At 37.8% G+C, this 22,286-nt stretch overlaps 1 protein-coding gene across 2 annotated transcripts; it reads left to right on the top strand.

Moving 5' to 3' along the window:
- The first annotated feature begins 1,807 nt into the window (after window positions 1–1,807).
- Window positions 1,808–22,004, top strand: LOC113533919 (centrosomal protein of 120 kDa). Of its 2 annotated transcripts, none has more exons than XM_026926401.3 (20): window positions 1,808–2,016; window positions 3,429–3,585; window positions 3,685–3,799; window positions 3,946–4,081; window positions 5,338–5,486; window positions 6,208–6,405; window positions 6,532–6,756; window positions 8,989–9,214; window positions 9,333–9,525; window positions 9,622–9,771; window positions 9,948–10,130; window positions 12,495–12,591; window positions 12,721–12,873; window positions 13,043–13,132; window positions 13,260–13,352; window positions 13,538–13,699; window positions 18,156–18,278; window positions 18,599–18,697; window positions 21,033–21,178; window positions 21,305–22,004. In XM_026926401.3, exons 1-20 carry the CDS (start codon window positions 1,968–1,970, stop codon window positions 21,504–21,506), a joined length of 2,946 nt encoding a protein of 981 aa, XP_026782202.3. In that variant the 5' UTR covers window positions 1,808–1,967; the 3' UTR covers window positions 21,507–22,004. The 2 variants fall into 2 exon arrangements, with proteins under 2 accessions (XP_026782202.3, XP_026782191.3); XM_026926390.3 differs by having other exon boundaries at window positions 8,989–9,238.
- The last annotated feature ends 282 nt before the right edge of the window (window positions 22,005–22,286 follow it).

The following is a 22,286-nucleotide window of genomic DNA, read 5'->3' as shown; positions in this document are numbered from 1 at the left end:
CAGAGGAACTTAATTTCCACTGCTTCTGCTCATAACCTTGCTCCTTTGGTCACCAACAGCTCATGATCGTAGGTGAGGATAGAGATGTAGATTGACTGGTAAACAAATTTGTCTGTAAACCGAGCTCATGTTTCACCATCATAGACCAGTACAGTGACTGTAACACTGCTGCTGACCCAATCTCTCTCTCTTTTTCCATCACTCATGAATAAGATCCAAAGGTACTTAAATTCCTCTTCCAGGGGTAAGGTCTCTAATAATAAAGATGTTACCTATAGCCCCACAACCTGGACACTTCTCCAACCTTGGCTGCATTCTCCAAATCCATAAAACACAGTAGATTGGAGTGTAGATTGGATTTGCATACTCCCAACCAAAGAGGCGGAAAGTCAAACTACATGTACTCTATTTACAGTACTTGAGTACATAGTTCACTGTCATGGTAATTTTCAAAGTATAATTAAATCATAGTACTCTTACTATGTTTCTTAAAAAAAACAACCAACTTTGTTACATTTATTTTTGGTCACTGTTATAGAGTTTTAAAAAGTTCACTTAACCCCATTAGACTGTAAGACAATTAAACAAATGTGCAAATATTAAATAATTTAATTTCGAGACCCAATATAAATAAAGCAATTTTCTTCTGCATTTCAGCCACCAAATGCTTAGTCAGCAGCAGCAATGTCTGAGACAGTGGCGACAGATGAGCATCCCTTGCAATTTATCAGATACCTTTAGTTTTAAATGCTTCACATTGTGATAAATATCTGCAAATTATGTAGCTAACAGTCTAGAAATTAACTAATCTAGAAACATGTATGAATCAACATGAACTAGGCAGCCAGCTAACATTACTTTTTTTCCTAACTTTTGATAATCAGTTCAGAATAGCTCACTTGGTTGGTTAACATAATTGCTCTAAAATGCCCTCCTCAGATAAAGAACATTTTTCAATTAGCTGTGTCAACTGTAGACATATAAAAACGAAGTAATTTGAAAGTATTCTTTTTTCACCAGATCACTCTTACAGATGAGATTACTCTTGCTTGAATAATTTTTGATCACTACTTTTTCTTTTACTCAAGTGAATTATAACTGCAGTAGCAGTAATTTTATTCAAGTCAGTATACTCTTTCCACCACTGCCCATGACCCATGACAAATCTGTGCAAGAGAAAAGAGGTGATCCACTGTTCCATGGCCTGAGCAAACCCACATTGTTCCTCCTGAATCTTAGGACCAATGACCTGATGGAGTCTCTCCTCCAGAAGCTTGGCATTTCCTGGGAGGCTGAGGAATGTGACATTCCCCTTTAAGTGTAAAACACCCATTTTTAAAAAGAGGTTTTTTTGTCTGTTTGTTTGTTTGTTTTTGAGCATAAAGTAAAAATTAAAAGGAAAAAGAAATTAGAAGTGAAACCACTGATAATAAAGCTGTCAGTTAACAGCTGATTAGATGATTAAATGGACTGTGTGACCAGTGTATAGTACATACACTCCCATAAACAAGGCACTTGCTAATCCATCCATTCTCTGTCCAGGCCACACAGGGTAACCTGGAGCCTATCCCCAGGGACTCAGGGCACCAACCCATCACAATCACACACGCAATTCAGAAACGCTAATCAACCTACAACACATGTCTTTAGACTGGGGAAGGAAATGAGGGCAAACTCCGCACATACAGGAGGCAGGAATCGAACCCACAACCCCGAAGGTGCGAGGTAACAATGCTAACCACTAAGCCACTGTGTTTACACCGTGTTTACACCGTGCTATGTACATCCTGTACTGCAGGGCGCGCTGTAACCCGAACTCTCGCCCTCACACACAGCCACAGGTTTCGTTGGCGTTCAGTTTTGAACAAGTAGCGGGGGTAAACATTGCTGCTGAACGGACAACATGAGTATCCTTAGGAAATTACGACTGCTCACCAACTAAAATTGTTCATGAATCGAGATATGTCATGGCCTCGAAATCAGACCAGCTTCTTATTGTCGTTTCCATTCTTGAAGGTTTGTCTAACTTACATCCATAATCTTTTGTGTGCCTGTAGCTTAGTTAGCTTGCGAACTAGCCAGCTGTTGCTAATGACAAAAACATTTTAAAGTTTTGCAAGTATGCGCTCTGTAAATGCCGCTGGTTTCACAAACATCATGTATTTCGTTTAAAAATATATTTAAAACATGACCTAATTTAACAGCACTTGTTATGTGTATCTAGTTAAATGACTTCACTATCCAGTCAAGTGACGCTTTAAACGGCTGTTGTTGTATCCAAGCAAACTGATCCGTTAACGAGCAAACCGACTGCGCCCCAAACCCCGCTGTCTGAGGGGTTAAAGTCCGGTTAAAGACAACTAACAGCAGACTTCTAAGTTATGTTTGCACAGCTACTGCATTTAAATAACACTGGTAAATATATTGTAACCAGGCGTGACTATGGTGCTTTCTATTGTTATGGTGTTAATGATATTGTCAAGTTACAAACGCATTTACTACCTAATTAATATGCCGAGAAAATTATAGCATTCAGAAATCAATGTAATAAATCATATATATATATATATATATATATATATATATATATATAATGTGTGTGTGTGTGTGTGTGTGTATACAAATACACACACTATATGGCCAAAAGTTTGTGGACACCTGACCATCACACCCATATGTACTTCTTGAACATCCCATTCCAGATTTATTCTCCCTTTGCTGTTATAATAACCTCCATTCTTCAGCTTTCCACAAGATTTTGGAGTGTTGCTTTGGGGATTTTTGCTCATTCAGCCTTGAGCATTAGAGAGATCAGGCACTGATGTTGGATGAGGAGGTCTGGGGTGCAGTCTGTGTTCCAGTTCATCCCAAAGGTGTTCAGTGGGGTTGAGGTCAGGTATCTGTGCAGGTCACTCGAGTGCTTCCACTCCAACCATGACAAAAGATGACTTCATGGACCTCGCTTTGTGCACAGGGGCATTGTCATGCTGGAACAGGTTTGGGCCTCTTAGTTTCAGTGAATAAAAATCTTAAAGCTACAGAATACAAAGACATCCAAGACAGTTGTGTGCCTCCAACTTTGTGGCAACAGTTTGAGGGAGATCCACAAACGAGTGCGATGGTCAGGTGTCCACATACTTTTGGAAATATTGTGTGTGTGTGTGTGTGTGTGTATATGTATATGTAAGCTAAATACACTAATTAGTCTACTTTAGTTTTAATCAACAGTTATCATAAGGAAATAAAGACTGAAAAAGCATCCCTAGCATTAACAATTTCTTGGTATAAAGTCTATTGAGTCTATTGATTAGTTTAGTCTTGCTGTGATCTGCACATAGTAGTAGAAGTTGTAATGATGGTGTGTTATGCACTGTAACGATGAATTATTACACACCCCTTTTTAAAAATTTTTTTTTTAACTGAAACAGGTCGTCAGTTTCCCAAGAAACAGCAACAAAATTTAGTCGTACAAGCAAAGTTTGATGGGGAACAGCTAGAGACAGACCCTGTGGAGCATAAAGAACAGCCACAGTTTTGTACAGAGCTGGCATGGGAGCTCGATCGCAGAACTCTTCACCAGCATAGGTTGGTTCTCTATGTTTTTGCTCTTAAGGTTGTCTAGTTATATTTTTTTATTTGCTTATGTTATGTGTTTGATGTATTGTTTGATTTCCTGCATTACAGACTCCAGCGGACACCCATCAAGTTACAGTGCTATGCAATTGATTCAAAAAACTCTGTAAGAGAATGTGTTGGATATATTGTCTTGGATCTCAGATCAGTCCAGGAAGTTAAGCAGGTAAGTCTGACTGGTAATAATTTGCACATTTTTGTTCATAACATAATGTAGCTTTCAGTGCTTTTATATGCAATTGAGAAACACAGAAAATAGCTTTTGATTCTTGCCCATAATTTTTGTATCTGATCAAATTGTTGTATCTGCAGCCTCCTAAATGGTATTCTTTGCTAAGTAGTAAGTACACTAAACTGAAGCCATCACTCTTGTTGAGCCTGGTCCTGGAGAATGACACCAAACAGGCACCTGATCAATTTAAGGCAAAGAAAGCTCCACCAAGACCAGGTAAATTTTTACAAACTTTCCCCCTTTTTCTCAGAAGACCAAAGTGGTCTCAAAAATGGTCTAGTATAGTGTATAAGTGTGCGACGGAGACACATCTGACTATGTGAGACTCAGTCTGTTGCAGACATTGCGTCACTTCGCAGTATGCTGCCTTCTATTTACAGTGGAACTGCGATAGGTGCATGTGCCATGTTAATTTTTTATACATGCACAATCGACTGTCTGAATGAATGCAGGATACACATGGCAGCCATCTTGCGTGCATGTAGTTAAAAGCATGCATAAACCTGGCCTATGCCTGGCTCCAGGTGTCCCTGCGGTCTCTCACATTTTCAACATCAATTAGGATTTAATAAATCTCGCGGTGTGGGTCAGCTGTTCGTTTTTTGCATTCAAACACACAGCGTCTACTTGTATTCTTGTTCTTCCCTCTTTCCGACTTTATGCTGCGTTCAAGTTGCAACTTGTGATTCCCTGCCTACAACTGGTAAAAGCCACAGAAAATGCCTCAACTTCAACTCAACTTCAACTCAAACTCGCAACAATTTCAACTCGTCAAGTTTAGATTGTCTTCTCAACTACCAGTTCCTGTTTATTGAATGATGTTAAATTAACATGGCTGTGCACACTGTGAACACTGTAAAGTATCATTTATATCAATTAGCTACTTTTAAATTAGTTTATAGCAGTATTGGCTTTAAACCTATTAATATACACACAGTACTTGGTTAAATCTATAACACTGACCATACTAATCACTATTTTGAAAAGGTAGTCATCAACATTAGAGTTATCAATAACATTAGCAACAAGCTACCCAGCTAACATTACCCGCTATTGTCCACTGTTGTTGCTGTACTGCATTTTCAGTCCAAAATGTTGCATGAATGTTTGAAGTTTACTACAGTTGAACAGTACCAATAGCTACTCAGACCTGTAACTATAAACATGTGGTTAAAGTAGCTTTTTATAAGCGTTATGTGCTCTGATGGCGCAAACAAAAGACATGCTTTCGAACGTGCCAAGGTGGAAAATGACATTATTACGACTTGCGAATTACCACTTACAAGGAACCATGAATGCAACGTAAGTTTCCTCTTTTCTACTGATAGTTGAATTTGGTTCTGTCCATCTTATTCTATATGCATGTTCCTTTTTCCAAAATTGCTGGTAAAGCTGTTACAACATTTACCTTTGTGTGCAACATTTTACAAATGCTACTTGTATAACCATTAATTTACCTCAATGTTCTGCAGGGTCTCCAGTAATGACGAAGCTTGAGTCAATGAAACTAGAGGTGATTCTAAATGAAGATGAAGGATATCATCAAATTGGACCACCAGATATTTGCAAAGACCTGTTTGTTCTGTCTGTAACTGTAGCCTTTGCAGCTAGACTGGAACAGGTAAAACTAAATGTGAAAGATTAGGGGTGCCATACTGCAACCTTGTAGAGTTGTCTTCCTATAGAGATTTTTTTCTGAACCCCTAACTGAGCTAGATTAGTTTTACTAGTTTAGTTTTATTAGGGTTTTTTTTTAAGGGTGGTACCTTAAGTGATTGCTGATTTTACTGGATTAAAATAACACACATCAGTAATGTTTGTAGTTTCAAAAAATTAGTAAAGTAATAATTATGGAGTAAAGGGTCTTTTGTATTTGGTCAATTACAGAGCTGCCTTAGAAATTGTTTAAATCAATCCAACAGCAATGTAATAACTACACCTGGAAATAGACACTGATGTGAGGTGTATTTGAAACTGTTGTGGCAGAGTTTTTACTGTGGCAGATTACAGTGATACATTATCATGTTGGAACTGGCCAGTCAAATACCATGTACATTACTTTACTGAACCTCCTCCGGTGAACTTAATGAAGCTGAATAGAGCTTAACAAACCAAATTCAACCCATAAAGGCCTTGGTAATTAGCTGAGGTAGAATGCGGTGATGTGCCTCTATAATACTGCAGTATGACACCTCTGCACTACAGTGTTATGAATTGTTTGTGGGGGTGTGTGGGTATCTGGGGGTGTGCCTGTGTATTTGCTCTCATGTTGTTCGTTTATCTGTTTGTATTTATGGACAAGAGCAAAAGGATAAAAATTAATCCTTTTTTTTACGCTTTAGCTAATCTCCAGTTCAACAAAGCTGGTCAGTGAAGGCTCAGAGTTTTTCTTCTTCTACACTCTCCTGGGTAATGATGTCACCAGCGAACCCTTCCAAAACCTCATCAGTCCAAACTTTGAGCCAGAACGAGCCTCAGTTCGTATTCGCAGCAATGACAGAGTCTTACGAGTTTTTTTCAGCCAGCAGCAGAACCTTCAGGTAATACACCTGAACTTTTATTTTGAATGTTTTCTGTATTTATGTATATAGAGGTGTTGTGTATTTCTACACAAGTACTTTATGTCAGTTTTACTTTTGCATATAAACACTGGTCTTTATGTATAGATCCATCTCTGCTGCGGAAATCAGTCTTTAGGCAGCACAGAGGTCTCTCTTGCTGCACTCATGAAGAATAGTGTGGATCTGGTCAAGCAGGTGGCCACTGTAGAGGGGGCCTTTGTCTTGAAACCACCAAATCGCATCCAGCAGAACCGTCGGTCTGTCCCAGTGGATTTACAGCCAACAGTTGGGGTGGCAGTAACCTTGAGAAGAGAGGAGGCCGATGCTGAGGTATATAAAGGGCCTAAGTCAGTGTTGAAATTGAAAGGAATTGAAAGCTGATTGGTTTTTCCAAGTTTTCCAAGACTTACTCTCTAAAGATTAGTGGCCTTAATACATTTTCACTAATAATATTAGATTGGAAAGAGTTTATTAAACATTTTACTAACATTACACAGGGAAGCACCATCGTAATAAAACTATCAAGTAAATATTTCAGGTGATTAAATCCAAATGCTACAATTAAGCAATATCGCACAAGTAGCCGCAGGTAATCACAGCCGTGCCAATATTCATTATAACTGCACAGTTGCGAGTGCGGTATTGCTTTTATACAACAGTTCGGTAAACAAGGAATTAATATAGATTACGTGACATTTCAGACATAATATGGCCAAATGTTCTGTTTATTTTTGTCAGCTAGCAGAAATAGATCCTGAAGAAGCTCACTTTATAGCAGATAGGCTAGCTCGCTAGCTGGATCACGTTGATTTGTACATTCCCGTTAAAAGGTGCTTCCGGTAAAGCTGTCGTCCCTTCTCCCTTTTCATATTTTAAGTCAAAACTTATATTCCTGAAAAATATCTTTTGCTATGTCCACTGATGATTTCGCCAACACTACTGTACTACCAGTTTCGAACTAGGTAGTGAAATTTTATGTGGTGAACACAGATGAGAGAAGTGACACACACACACACAGCAATGTCCCAGTGCTGTTAGAGGAAATATAAGCACACTTGGAACACTGCTAGACCAATCAAGTTAGTGGACCTGAACTAACTGTTATAGTATATACAGTGAATATAAAAAAGTATACATACCCCTGTTAGAGTTGCAGATTTTTTTGGTATAAAAAACTGAAAACAAGATAAATAATGTAAAATCTTTTTCCACTTTTAATGTGATATAGCAACCAAAAAAAAACTGAAGTGAAAAATAAATAGAAATGTTTTAGGGGGAAAAAATCTTACAATAGCCTCGTTGTACAATTGTGCACACACCTTAACTAATACTTTGTAAAACCACTTTTGCTTGTAATACAGCACTCATTTGCATTTGTGTAAGAGTCTACCTACATCTTGATTTGGCAATTTTGTTCCACTCTTCCTCGCAAAAATGCTCCAGGTTTATCAAATTGTGAGGGGATCTCCTGTACACAGCCATCTTCAAGTCATTCCACAGATTTTAGATATTATTTAGATCTGGGGTCTGATTAGGCCATTCCAACACATGGATCTTCTACTGAAACCATTGCTTTGTTGACATGGATTTGTGCTTTTATCGTGCTGGAAGGTGATATTTATCTTCACATTCAGCTGTCTAACAGAGGGCTTGCAGGTATGGTGCAAAAATAGATGAGACCTTGGCCTCATCAGACTAGAACTACATGGTTTGGGGTGATTTAGGTGGACTTGGATGTTTTTTCATGTGAAGAATAAAAGAAATTATTGTCACGTGCAGGGAGTTACCAGTACTTGCCAGATATTCAGAGATTCATTAGACCAGGCTACATTTTTCCAGTCTTGAACTGTCCAGTTTTGGTGAGCCTGTGCCTACTGCAGCCTCAACTTTCCGTTTTTGGCTGACAGAAATGGAACCCAGCGTGGTTTTCTGCTGTTGTAGCCCATCCGCCTCAGGTTTCGATGTGTTGTGCATTCTGAGATGCTTTTCTGATCACCACAATTGTACAGAGTGGTTATCTGAGTTACCTTTCTGTCAGCTCAAACCAGTCTGGCCATTCTCTAGTGGCCTCTTTCATCAACAAGGCATTTCCATCCCCAGAACTGCTGCTCTCTGGATGTATTTTCTTTATTGCGCCATTCTGACTAAACTCTACAGACTGTTGTGCATGAAAATCCCAGCCTGTCTCACACCAACATTCATGCCATGGTCAAAATCACTAAGATTGCATTTTTTTCCCCATTCTGATGGTTGATGTGAACATTACTCAATGCTGCTAGCCCGTATCTGCATGATTTTATGCATTGCACTGCTGCCACACGATTGTCTGATTAGATAATTACATGAATGAGTAGGGGTACAGGTGTTCCTAATAAATTGTTTGGTGAATGTATATTACCTTAAAGGTGCAAAAAGATCTGACATGATTTATCTTGGTTTCTTTTTTTTTTTTTTTTTTTTTTTTTTTTTTTACATCACAAAAACCTGCAGATTTAACAGGGATGTAAACACTGTTAACACTGTAAATCTGCTGTTAATTTATTATGATCTGTTTTTGATAAGCTGTTAGAGCTGCCTATTAAGGGTGGAGATGGGCTTAAGACTCCAGTGAAAAAAAGCCCAGGAGTGCATTTCTTTCCGGAGCCAACTCCATCTGAGCCAAGACAATGTAGCCCATCTCCTGTCCTGTCCCAGAAGTCTCTATCACCCTCCCCGGAACATCAGCATTCAGAGAGTGAGGCTGAGAGCCTGCCTGATGATGCAAGGGAAGCTCATCCAGAACAATCGGGTGAGACTGTGGGCAGACTTGACAGTTAAGTGAAATCGTGTGTACCCTCAGAGAGATTAGAGCACTTTACAATTCTGACAGACTTTAATATCAGTGCTTGATGTTTTTGCTGTTTCAGATTTGCCGGTGCCTCCATTGGCTGCATCTGAAACTGTGTTACCTGAGAGTGAACCAGAAATTCCAGGATCTTCCATTACTGTGTCTGCTCCAAAGATTGCCATTCCAGCCTCAGCACATCATTACTGCTTCTCCATCGATCTGCGCAGCATCAGAGATCTTAATGTGAGCTTTCCTGTGAACTGCACACTGAGGTAGTGTGTCTTGATTAACGCATCCAGTTAAGCATTAGCTTTTCCAGTAATGGGTAGTTACATTGATAGTAAAATTCATGTCACATCTGAATCTAGGTATGCCTACCAGTTCTTTGGGAGTGCAGCCCCAATAATGACAAATCCTGCAGTGGAGATTAAGAAGAGCACAGAAGTATTCCTGCCTCAATCCTACTGTGCCTTTGATTTTGCTGCACTGCCCAGTCAATTACAGGATACATTCTTGAGGTGACTTCACATCTGCATGTGTTTTTAAAATCACATTACATATTTCATTACACAGGTAATACTGAATATGAAGGAAACAAATGGTTTACATGAAGGTCATTTCTCCACTGTCATGCCAAATATCATGCTTTGCACTGACACAGTGAAGCATGACCTCATAACACTGGTTCTTCCAGGGTTCCCCTGGTGGTAGAAATGTGGCATCGAGACCCTACTGCCAGAGATGTCCTACTTGGCATTGCCAGCATTCAGCTTTCCCACCTGCTCACTTCAGAGAAGACCCGCTTCCTTGGCCAGTCTGGCCAGCAGCACTGGAGACAGACTTACTCTGAGAGGATAGCCGTCATCAAAACAACAGGGTTTGTATAGTATTTAGGTTTCTGCAGTTATTGGATTTCATCAGTACAAAAAGAATGCTGTCAATTCTTTTTTTTTTTTTTATTTAATGTGGCATATTTGCATTACCATAAATATACCTCTAGATGGCAGACATGCAGCACTTCAGTAATACTTAAAGCCCTTTCACTCCCAACAAGATGCTGGTAATGGCCAGAGGTATTTTAAAAACAGGGTTTCTGTCCAGGTGACATATAAACAGCTGATAAACAGGCATGGAAAAGATTCCATGTGTGTAACCATGAATAAATAAATCCATTATTCTTAAAAACTCTCACACATTTTGGAAAAAGCTAATATTATATTTAACATTTCTATTAAATGTAATTCTATTTTGTGGATCAGCAGCGTTAACCAAAATTGTATGAATTATTACCAAAGGAAACAAATTGGCACTAATCTGTGCTAATTTCACATTATTATTTTCACTTCTTATTATTGTGTTTCAGTTTTATTTCTCTTCTTTCTGAGCAATATGAGCTTTGTAAATATTTACAAATAAGTAAGGAATAACATATGAGGGGCCATGCGGTTATAGGAAAATAGTCCACAACAGGTTGGTGTGATATGGCCTGACACATGTTTTCCTATAACAGCACAGTCCGTAGTTTATTAGTCCACTTACACTACCGTGATTTTTTTATTTACTAATGAAAGACACTTTTTCCCCTTTATAATTAGATATGAAATTATGTAAGGTTCACAAGACAAGTTAGTTCCTGCTCACCCGTCCTTCCCTCACTCACCTCTCTTGTTTCTCTCTTCAAGTAAAAAAGAAACTTTTGTTACTGAGAAACCAGAAAGCACAAAGTCCTCTGTCCTGAAGACTCTAGTGACGGAAAACCTACTGACCCACTGACAAAGCGCCGACACCTCAAAACTTTTATAATAAAAGTGGTAACAGAAAAAAAATACCATATCAATGAATACACATAGGTGTACACACCTTCGTGTTTGTGTGTGTGTGTGTGTGTGTTAAATTACAACATGCTTTCTTAATCTCTTTATTATTAGGCTTGGATTGTATGGAGCATCTGCCATACAATTCAATTAAATTCAATTTTATTTGTATGGGGCTTTAACAATGGACATTGTCACAAAGCAGCTTTACAGAAATAAATGGATTCAAAATATATTGTAAATATGTGAATTTATCCCTAAGTCACAAGTCCCTGTGAATGAGTTGTAACTACGGAAACACTAATGTATTAGAACAAGAATATTAATCTATCATTTATGCTACAGCTGGAACTACTGTTAGAGCCATGCTGATATAGAAAGTTAATTCACACTTGATTCAAGAACTTGATAGTGCTGTGCTATAAAGATTAACAAGTAGAATTTATGTGCAACTTAAACACCTAAGAACAATATATATATATATATATATATATAAAATTAAAAGCTGAAAATGACATAACCAACATACATGTTTCATGTTCTTTTGAGGAAAAAGAAAGCATTCTTTGCTTTTCATTCATCTGCGTCACCCTAAAACTTTGGCTTTTTCAAGTATTAAAATCATTAAATTATTCGCAAGCCTTTGCGATATGCATACCGTGATATTTACATTTGCGATATTTCGATAATTTCAATATATTTTGCAGCCCTAAAAAATAATGAGTCATTGTTGAGTTGGATTGACGATGCTCATGAATGCTCATGAACATGATCAAATCCGAGTGTTCAGACTTGGGTTACACTGGTACATATCATGTATTAGATTTAAATACCACATATGACAGTGTTCAAATTGGAATTGAAAATACCTCATTTAATATGATTTAATTTTTACTCTTTATGCTATAATAATAATAATAAAAAAAACAAGAGCTGCATACTTATAAAGGCATTTTAAACTGTTCCATGTCTTTTCACCACAAAAGAGGCAGCCCTTGGCGAACAAAACTGGTTTGGGTACCGCACCAGTATGTTTCTAGTAAAGGGAACATCCAAGGATTTGGCCTTGAATGGTAAAATATGTTCTAAAAGACAGAACTTTTTAACAACTGTTGAGGATTTTACTGTTTGTATGCTGACCATTATGAAAATCCCACATTTGATTGGCTGTGAAACTAGTGGGTAAAAAGGATTACTGAACTAGCACTGGCACTGCATCAGTGGAATTGTGGTATTAGTGAACACAAAACCATAGAAGGACTATTTTTTAGATATGGTATTCCGTGTAGTATTCCTTTTTTAATAATTAGGAGTAATCGATTCGTCTTATAAAAATGTTTTTTTTACCACATTTCACCATAACCACATTTCACCATATTACCCACATACCTGCTATCTGATTTCATTCGTCATTCTGTTTTATATAGATCAAATGAAAAGGTGGCTGAACTTAGCTGTGTGACAGTTCTGGAGGATATGGGTTTAGTGAAAGCAAAGGACGTCCTCTTATCTGAATCTTCCCAGGTAAAACTTGATTAATATTTATGACTGAAATTTGTGACTTAATTTTGTTTTCCAGGCAATAGTGATTTATAGTAAATACTTCCTGATTGGGGTATGTTTCCAAATATTGACAGTGTTTTCATATGACAGAGTGCTAATCAGGTGCACCAGAAGCCAGCAGCTCCTGCTAGGCCTTACAGTGAGGGTGAGGTAGGGACTAAGCCTCGGGAGACTCTGGAGTACAAGGCAGCACTGGAGCTTGAGATGTGGAAGGAGATGCAAGAAGATCTATTTGAAAACCAGGTTACCTCTTAATTTTTTTTGTTTGTTTTTGTTTGTTGAATGACTTCAAGACTGCTGAATTTTGGTGACCTAATATAATAATCACACTCCTTGCTTATTTTGGGAGTAAAGCAGTGTATTATACCATTTTTAATTAAGCTGCAGAGTACTGTGGTTTTGATTTCTGTAGCTGAAGCAGAAAGAACTAAGCCATATGCAGGCCCTGGCAGAGGAGTGGAGGAAAAGAGATCGGGAACGAGAGGCACTCGTCAAAAAGAAGGTACTCTGACATGACTGCTGTTGATTTGTATTTTTTAAAAAATGACATTGCCAGTTTTATAACAGCATGAACAGTTTGATGGGAGTTGGAAAAATTATGCCTAATTCTGGTTTTTATTTTTTTGAAGGAGATGGAGTATAATCTGTTGGAAGAGCAGCTCCAGAAGGCTCTAGCTGATCTAGAAAAAAGAGAAAAGACTCTAGCTCATGCAGAGTTGGAGGTTAGTGTATTTTGATTTGTGCAAATTATTACTACGGTAGGGTATAACTGAGACAAACAATGAACAATGTTCTTACAGTTGGTTTAGACTAGTTATTGTTCATTGCCAACCAGTGTTGTGGCTTATTTCCAGAGGTATATGGAGATTTAAAGATACTGTATATGCTTGAGCATGTGTGTTATTAGACACAGAGGCTGCAGCGGGAAATGCACGTGGAACATGAGTTCAGCATGCGGGAACTGCAAGACAGCACCAGGCGGTTACGTGAAGACTGTGCTCACCAGGTGGATCTGGAGAGGTCAAAGGTCAGGCAGCTTGAAGAGGACCTTGCAAGGCGTCAACAGCAGGTAGGCGTGACAGACGTTGTGCAGCAAGTTCCATTTCTGCTTTAATAGAGGGAGAAGCACAGGAGAAAGTGCTGACCTCAAGGTCAACGGGGTGTAAGATCACCCCTCCCCCTCCCCTGCAGGTCAATTTAAGAAAAGTACTATTGAGGCCTGGTTGGAAGTATGATACGGCTGCAGTGACTGCTGTGTATTGTCCTTCACATCATAGTTTAAGTAAAGAACAGAATGAACTAGCTCATGCTCATGTTTTACTAGGTTTATTCCAGTTTTATCCCAGGTTTATTTTGCGCTTGAAACCAAATGGCTTTCTTTGGTATGTCCAGCTTGCATTCATAGATTCAAGCCTACCATGCATTTATAATTTTAAAGTTGCAGTAATTAGGGTTTTGTTTGTTTTGTAGCATTATTGTAATAATGTGGTAGTAGAGGGAACAAAATAATGCCATTATTTTACAGTGGACAGTGGTGGCCTAGTGGTTAGGGCTCTGGGCTTCTGAGCAGAGGGTTGTGAGTTTGAATCTTGGTACTGCTGAGCTGCAGTTGTTCAGTCCTTGAGTAAGACCTTTAACTCTCATCTGCTCAGCTCAGTTGTAAGTTGCTTTGGATAAAGGCATCTGACATAAATCTAAATGTAAATGTAAAATACTCTGATGTTCTCCAGAAAGCCTCACAAATAATCATAATTAAGTATTGCATATGACAAGCTGCATGATTCTTATAGGATTTTTACAGTTCCTTACAATTTGGGTGCACTTTCTTTTTTTTTTTTTTTTGTTAATATCCTTCTGATGCAGTTAGCTCCATAAGTATTTGGACAGTGACACAACTTTTGTAATTTTACTCTGTATTCCACCACCACAACGGATTTGAAATAAAGCAATCAAGATGTTTGCTTTATTAAAGCTGAAAAAAGATTTTCTGCTTTAATTCAAGGGATTTAACAAAAATATTGCATTAATTGTTTAGGAATTGCAGCCATTTTTTACAGTCTCTCTCCATTTTCACAGACTCTAAAGTAATTGGCCAATTGACCGATAAGCAGTTTAATGGCCAGATGTGGCCTGTTTCCTCCTTTCATGACAAATTAAGGAGATAAAAGGTCTGGAGTTGATTTCAAGTGTTGAATTTGCATTTGGTAGCTGTTCATCGGGACTCGCAATATGCGGTCCAACGAGGTATTGATGCAAGTGAAGGAAGCAATCATTATGCTGAAAAAACAAAACAGACCTATCATTGAGAGAGCAGAAACTTTAGGAGTGGCCAAATCAACAAATGGGTACATTCTTAAAAAGATAACTAAAGTGGATTATCACAGAATTTTTTCATTGGTAAAGAAAAACCCCTTCACAACATCTAGCCAAGTCAAGAACACTGTCAAAGAGGTAGGAGTATCATTGTCAAAGTCTACAATCAAGAGACGCCTTCATGAATGAAAATACAGACGGTTTACCTCAATATGCAAACCACTGGTAACACCCAAGAACAGAATGGCCAGATTAAGCTTTGCTTAAAAAAACAAACAAAAAAAACTCTTTTTTTTTTTTAAAAAAAAAAAAAAAAAAAAGCCTGACCAGTTCTGATCCAAGAATAATTGTTAATTGTACCAGAATGATGTGAAGAGAAGAGTATGGAGAAGGAAAGGAAGGGCTCATGATCCAAAGCATGCTCATGCAATCATCTGTCAAAGATGTGGAGGAAGTGTTATGGCATGGGCCTGTATGACTGCCAATGGAACTGGGTCACTAGTGTTTATTGATGATGTGACTGCTGATAGAAGTAGAAGGATGAATTTTGAAGTGAGTAGAGCTATACCTTCTGCTCAGGTTCAGTCAAATGCTGCAAAAATGATAAGACAACACTTCACAGTACAGATGGATGACCCAAAAAGTACATCGAAAGAAACCCAAAAGCTTCTTAAGGCAAAGAAATTGAATGTTCTTAAACGGCTGAGTCTGTTTCCTGACCTCAACCCAATTATTAGATTCAGTCAAATGTTGCAAAATTGACAGCGCTTCACAGTACAGATGTATAATGACCAAAAATGTACTGCAAAGGAACCCAAAAGCTTGGAAATTGAATGTTCTTAAATGGCTGAGCCAGTCACCTGATCTCAACCCAATTGAGCATGCTTTTCACTTACTGAGCACAAACCTGAAGGCAGAAAGACCCACAGACAAGCAGCAACTGAAGGCGGCTGCATTAAAGGCCTGGAAAAGCATCTCAAGGGAGGAAACTCAGCATTTGTTGATGTCCATGGGTTCCAGACTTCAGGCAGTCATTGACTGCAAAGGATTTACATCCAAGTATTTAAATTATCCTTATATTTACAATTGTTAATTTGTCCTATCATTTTTGATGATGGCGGGACTCTGTAAAACATGGCTGTAATTCCTAAACGGTTAATGCAATATTTTTGTTAAACCCCTTGAATTAAAGCTGAAAGTCTACACTTCAATTGCTTCATTTCAAACCCACTGTGGTGGTGTACAGAGGCAAAATTACAAAAATTGTGTCACTGTCCAAATACTTAGGGATCTGAATGTATATAGAAGGTCATGTAAGTACCTTCATTCTCCCATTCATGGAGGATTTTCTACAAGGCAGAGCAAAATAGAAACAGGGCATCTATCAAAAAAGGTACACTTCCTGACATTGTTGTTGTGGTGAGTGTTGTGGCTCGCTCACTGCACTGGTTGTTAGGACTTGTTATAGTGTAGCTGCTGCAACAATGGCCAGTAGCTGTCACGATAGGGGTGTTTTAACCTTTTTATTTAACCTTTTTGTTTATTTATTTATCCCCCCCCCCCCCCCCCCAAAAAAAACTGGAAAGCTGGGGTTTTAATTCAAATTAAAATTTTGGCTCTGTATCACAATATCGTTGCAAATTTGGCCTTAAATTACATCTGAAATGGCATTAAAATATTTTTAGAAGTATTACATTTAACTTGACAATACCTGCATCCTGAATACATTGTTTTCTCAAAGTGTTCCGTACTGGTAGTATGTTATGAAGTAAATTCATACCTTAAGTAGAATTCCAAACAGCATACTCAATCGAACTTTACCAGCCACATACTTTAAATAACATGTTTCTACCAGAGATCTCAAAGTTATGACTGCTGATTTAAAATGGGAAATTTAGGAACATTTTCAGTGAGAACTAGAGAAGAAATTGCTTTACTGGCAGACAGACTCCTGGCAGCATTAGGCAAACTTTGGCTTTCTATTTTAATAATCTTGAATGTTACATGCAGTATTTACTTGAGCACATTTTATCATTGATCTAATTAATCATCTGACCAACTTGCAAAGTACTTTTTAAAACCTCCAAACTTGACTTGTGCCAGACAGTGTTTCTGTTTTGCTTCATTTTCCTCTTATGACCGTGTTTCTCAGAGCTTTTTTTAACAGACAAATGCTTCATGTCTTAACCAGACTCGCGTCATGCTTTGCACAGACAGCCCACCTACTGAAATAGTTCAGTCTGCCGTCTCATTTCTTTCCCCCAAAACATCTGGACTGGCCCTGGATCTAACAAATCAACCAAAGTAGGTTTCTGACATGCGAAAAGGAGAAGGGCCTTTGTGATGAGAGATCCTCGGCTGAGGTTGCCACATGACTCTATATCTTGTCTTCCCTCCCGTGTCAGGAACGTGTAAACATACATTTGTCCTGTGTCAGCACACACTAACCAGTTTATCAGGCCAGAATTCTCCCTGTCTATTCTGCTGGACACTCCTCGCCTTGCCTCAGACCATACTATTGTGTGTGTGTGTGTGTGTGTGTGTGTGTGTGTTAGGCTTTTTTGGTGTCTGGTTTATGTCAGAAAGGGAAGACTGGAATGGGGAAAGCTCATTGGGATTTAGTTACATTGGATGCTGCCTAACACCCTTGAAGTCTTACGCCTCTTGAGTGTGTTTTGGAGCAGTACCTCATTAACTGAGTGGTAGGCTTTTGTTTGCAATGAGAAGTGTTAAGCTGTAAGTAAAAATAGTGAATCTGCTATGCACATGTGAAAATTTTTGTGATTAATTTTTTTTTTTTTTTTTAGAAACCATTCTGACAATTCTAGCCTTTAAATTACGCATGCACAAAATTCTCACTACTGGCTTTACTGTCAATAGGTACAGTAACATTCAATAGCTGAGCAATATTTAGTGCCAGTGTGATGATCCATTGATTAGCTCATTTTCCACCTGAGTAGTTGTGCTTGAGGCTCTGTATTTTCAGCTTTCTTTTCCATTTAATAAAATTTGTGCCAGGTTCCAGATAAAACAAAGTCAGCATTCTGCACATGTTTAATTTACCTTATCACATTTTTACACTCAGATTTAGTCAATGCCATATATGCAATGCAAATATAATATGGCATTATTAAAATAGACCTTTAAAACAATTAATTCATCTTTCATTTTGCTTTTGTTCATGTTCAGTGTGTGTCTGTTTCCATCAAAAGGTAATAGATGCTGAAAAGAAGTACAAACTCCTGGAAAAAGAATTTCAACATTATCGTGACCAGCAGAACACTCGGCCTGAAATCCATTTACAGTCTGAGATTAATCTGCTCCGATTAGAGAAGGTTAGTAAATGATGAAAACTGAAATATTAAGTAGCATTTGCTTTTAAACCATTAGATAATTAAGTTTTTTTTATTATTATATGACTTAATCTGAAAACATTTTGGCTTGGGAACTTAATTTAGGGAACAGAAAATATTTTATATGCATTCATTCAACTTGTGCATAGATATTTGTGTAGGCAGGGATTTATTAGTTACTTATGTTATGGTTATGTAGTTGCATTAGAGATATAAATGTTTTTTTAATGTTTATATAAAATATATATAAATATTACTGGGAGCAACTTTCTAAAACTGTTGTTGGTTTTGTTAATCCAAAGGCTGAACTGGAGCGGAAATTAGAATCAACAATAAAATCTAAACTGCATTACAAGCAGCAGTGGGGGCGTGCTCTAAAAGAACTTGCGAGATTTAAACAGGTAAGCCATTTTAAATGCTCTAAACCCCATGTTGTTCTCATATTGAAGTAAGATTTAGCTTTACATTTAGAGATAAATGTTGTTATCACTTTCTTTCTGCTTTCTTGTTCTTATCTTGTTCTTGTTTCCGGTCATTCAGTGAAAACTAAATAGAAGATTCTGGGCATTAGGTTGTAGTTAGCATTGAAAATGCAACTAGACATTCAGGTCTGAAATAACCAGAATGTATAAAGAAAGAACTATATGTTGTATGTTGCAGTGATATTTGCTTGACCAAAGTTTATGGTAAGAAAAAAAAGGTTGTATAATTGTATATAGTCTTGTACCCGCATATTTTACACCTTATATGTAAAATGTCCCCATGGTATTGTAACACACACTCAATTTGGAAAAACTGTTTTGTATATACTGTGTGTCCATCAGAGCCATAGATCAAAAGCAAAGGAAAGTGAAGTATGTTGTATCTCACATGAGTAGCTGTGCATGGTAGGCAAAGCCAGCTCAAGACAAATGTGCTTTTTCGTAGTGCATTTCCTGCCAGAAGTAAATTATAATTTTCCAGGGTTGAAGAAAACTTCTGCATGGTGCACTGAGAAACAGTAAGGCTGCCTCTAGCTTGTGGTGTTTGCTTTGAAACATTGAACTCCTTCTCAAGTGAACCCTGTAAAGACTAATACCAATGTAAACAGAGCAGACGCAAAGAGCTTATCAGGCCTTACTAATAACTGTTAAAGACAGAGTCCAGCTGGAAAGTCTGAGTTGTCTTTTCCCCCCTGCCTCTTTTTCTTTCTTCTCTTTAAGTGCCAGATATATGTTAAGAAAACATTGGTTGATTTATGATGCACAAAGGGGTCTATAACGTAATATGAAAGAGAGCTATAAATCTGATTTGTATTATGCTAAGCATTAGCCTGCAAAGTAACGAATTGAACACTGAGTTCACTTGTTGAAAGATCAATATATGAAGATGTGATGCTTATATTTATTTCTGTGTTGAATTAATCTCAGTATTCACATACAATTTATGATAAGCCACTTTAAATCCTTGTCTAGAAACTCACTGACTTTGATAAATATTGTAAATATATTTGGAGGGCATAGTGAACACATGGAAGAGTTCATTAAAGATGCCTATATATATATAATATATACACACACACACACACACACCTCCCATTGTTAGCCTAAATGCATATTTCTCATCCACTCAGGGAATATCTTCTGTCTTTAGCTGCTAAAATGACAGGCTCTGCCTTTTTAAAAATTACTTTAGCATTTTTTTTGTCAATTTGAAGTGCTGGGAAAACTTAAGCCATGAAATCCCCCAGGTGCTTGTCCTGTTCTTGTCAGCTCAGTCTTCAGCAGAAAACTGCAATTGAGCTGTAGTCTGGAAGCTTTCTCCACTCAAAAGAGTCCTCTGTCTGACCCCCTCTGGAGGAAAGCCACAGGTCATTCATTGGTCACTCAGTTGCTTTTTTTACTCCTCTGTCACCCCCAGGCCAAGGCAACCCAAAATATGTTTGTGTACACAATTTGTCAAGGCCCTATAATGGTTAGTTAGGCCATCCTGCTACTACACACCTTTTTACTGTCAGTTTAGGTCTCTGGAAATATTTAGTTTAGCCATCAACCACAGGTAGCAAAGGAAACACTTCAGCCCTAGGGACCTTAAGAAAATCTGCAGGATAATTGTTTCAGTGTTTTTCTTCACCATTTGCTTGGCTATAAACGATATGGCCATGTCTTGGTGGGTTTGTTTTTCTTGCAATTTAGGTTCTTGCAAATGTATTACTGGCCTCTAATGCTCCATGAAAAGACAAAATTAAATTAGATTATACATAAACATATCCGTTCAGTGATAAAAATTAAACCAAGTCATTAAGTCTATTATGGAGTAGCTCGTTAAGTTTTCACACAGGCTTTCTTCTGTCAACAAATGGTCCAGAATATTGATGTGTGGTTTCTTAATGGTAATGTAGGCTCATGATGACACTTTTAACCTCAAATTTCAGCAGTTTCTCCTTAACCTGCCAGTTCTGAAGGTCAAATTCAATTAAATAACATTTTTAATTGGGAGTGTGCTGTATTTCTGCAAAGTAATCAGCTGACAGTGTAACTCTTTAATTTAAGCCTTTATCGGTTCCAGCGATACTTGAATGTGTCGCTGTGTTGTTTATAAAGCGATGATAGATATAGATAGAGATGGATGGATGGACTTTGAGTCCCCAGGGGTATTTGGCAATAGATTCATTCCTATGTTTCATTTATTTTTCTCTGTATGAAGGCATGTAGGATGTCCTGAATCTTTCACTTCTTCTGGGTTTTTTCTTTCCAGAGAGAACAGGAGAATGCCATGACACGGCTGAAGAAGCAGCAGCAAGAACTGGAGCACATGAGGCTACGGTATCTGGCAGCTGAAGAGAAGGAAGCTGTCAAGAATGAGAAACATGAGCTCCAGGACATCCGCAATGAGCTGAATAGGTAAAACCTACCACCACTGGGGGAAGAAAAAACAAAAAACAAGCCAAAAAAATGTTATTTATTGATTTATTTTTTTAATAGTTTTCCGTCTTTCTTCTTAATTAATTTCCTATCAATCATGTCCAGGCTAAAGCAGCAGGATGAGAAGAGAACATGGAAGGAGCCAACAAGCATGTCTCTGAATGAGAGTGCTGATGAGCACCTGAGTCGCCTGTTGGAGGAGAGAGACACACTGCTTCGTACAGGTGTGTACACACACGAGGACCGTATCATTGCTGAACTCAATAGGCAGATTCAAGAGGCCATGGCCAACAGAGTTCCAAACTGAATTACCATTTGGAACTGTTTCCCAATAAAGCAAAATGTTGTGCCCCATATGCACACTAAATTATGCAACTGCTGAGTGTAGAGAAAAATGCCACATTCCAAAGGATAATGCATCCAAAAATTTTTTACTTTTTTTGTTTTAGTCATTCTAATTAATTGGGAATTATTAATGGCTCACCATCCACAACATTTGTGTGTGTATGTGTGTGTGTGTGTGTGTGTGTGTGTTTGTGTTTTGGCCATGGGTTTTCTTAATTGATGATTTCTTTGGTTTTGGTGAATGAGGGATTTCACCAGGTGGCACTATCTCTCAAGAAATGGTTGCAAAAAATATTATACACATTCTTTAAATATTCCTGAATTTCTTTGAAGTTGTGTATGTGTCTATTTATTGTGTGATTTGACTCAAAGTCAATATATGTATACAAGGTATGTGTTGTTACTTTTGCTTTTATATTTGCATCTGTCTTTGTCTAATAAATTATTTCTAATGTGTTAATGATTGATTTTTGCCTACTAGTATAAGTATTAATATGGGCTTTTAGATTAAATTATCATTGAATATACAGGCTGTAATTCAAATCACAGGTTTGTATTATCATGCTCATTATTCACAGATAATTCAGTGGAACTTATTCAATGGATTCATTATTCACAGATAATACAGTGGAACTTGTGTGGAGGATGTTCCACCTATCCTAAGTGTAACGATACACAAATTAAAGAACATGTTTTATTTAATATGTTATATAATTGTTAATATGATGAAGCTTAGAGGTGT

Source organism: Pangasianodon hypophthalmus, chromosome 8 (genome assembly GCF_027358585.1).
Source record: "Pangasianodon hypophthalmus isolate fPanHyp1 chromosome 8, fPanHyp1.pri, whole genome shotgun sequence".
NCBI lineage: Eukaryota > Metazoa > Chordata > Actinopteri > Siluriformes > Pangasiidae > Pangasianodon > Pangasianodon hypophthalmus.
This window is presented reverse-complemented; position numbering and strand designations above follow the sequence as displayed.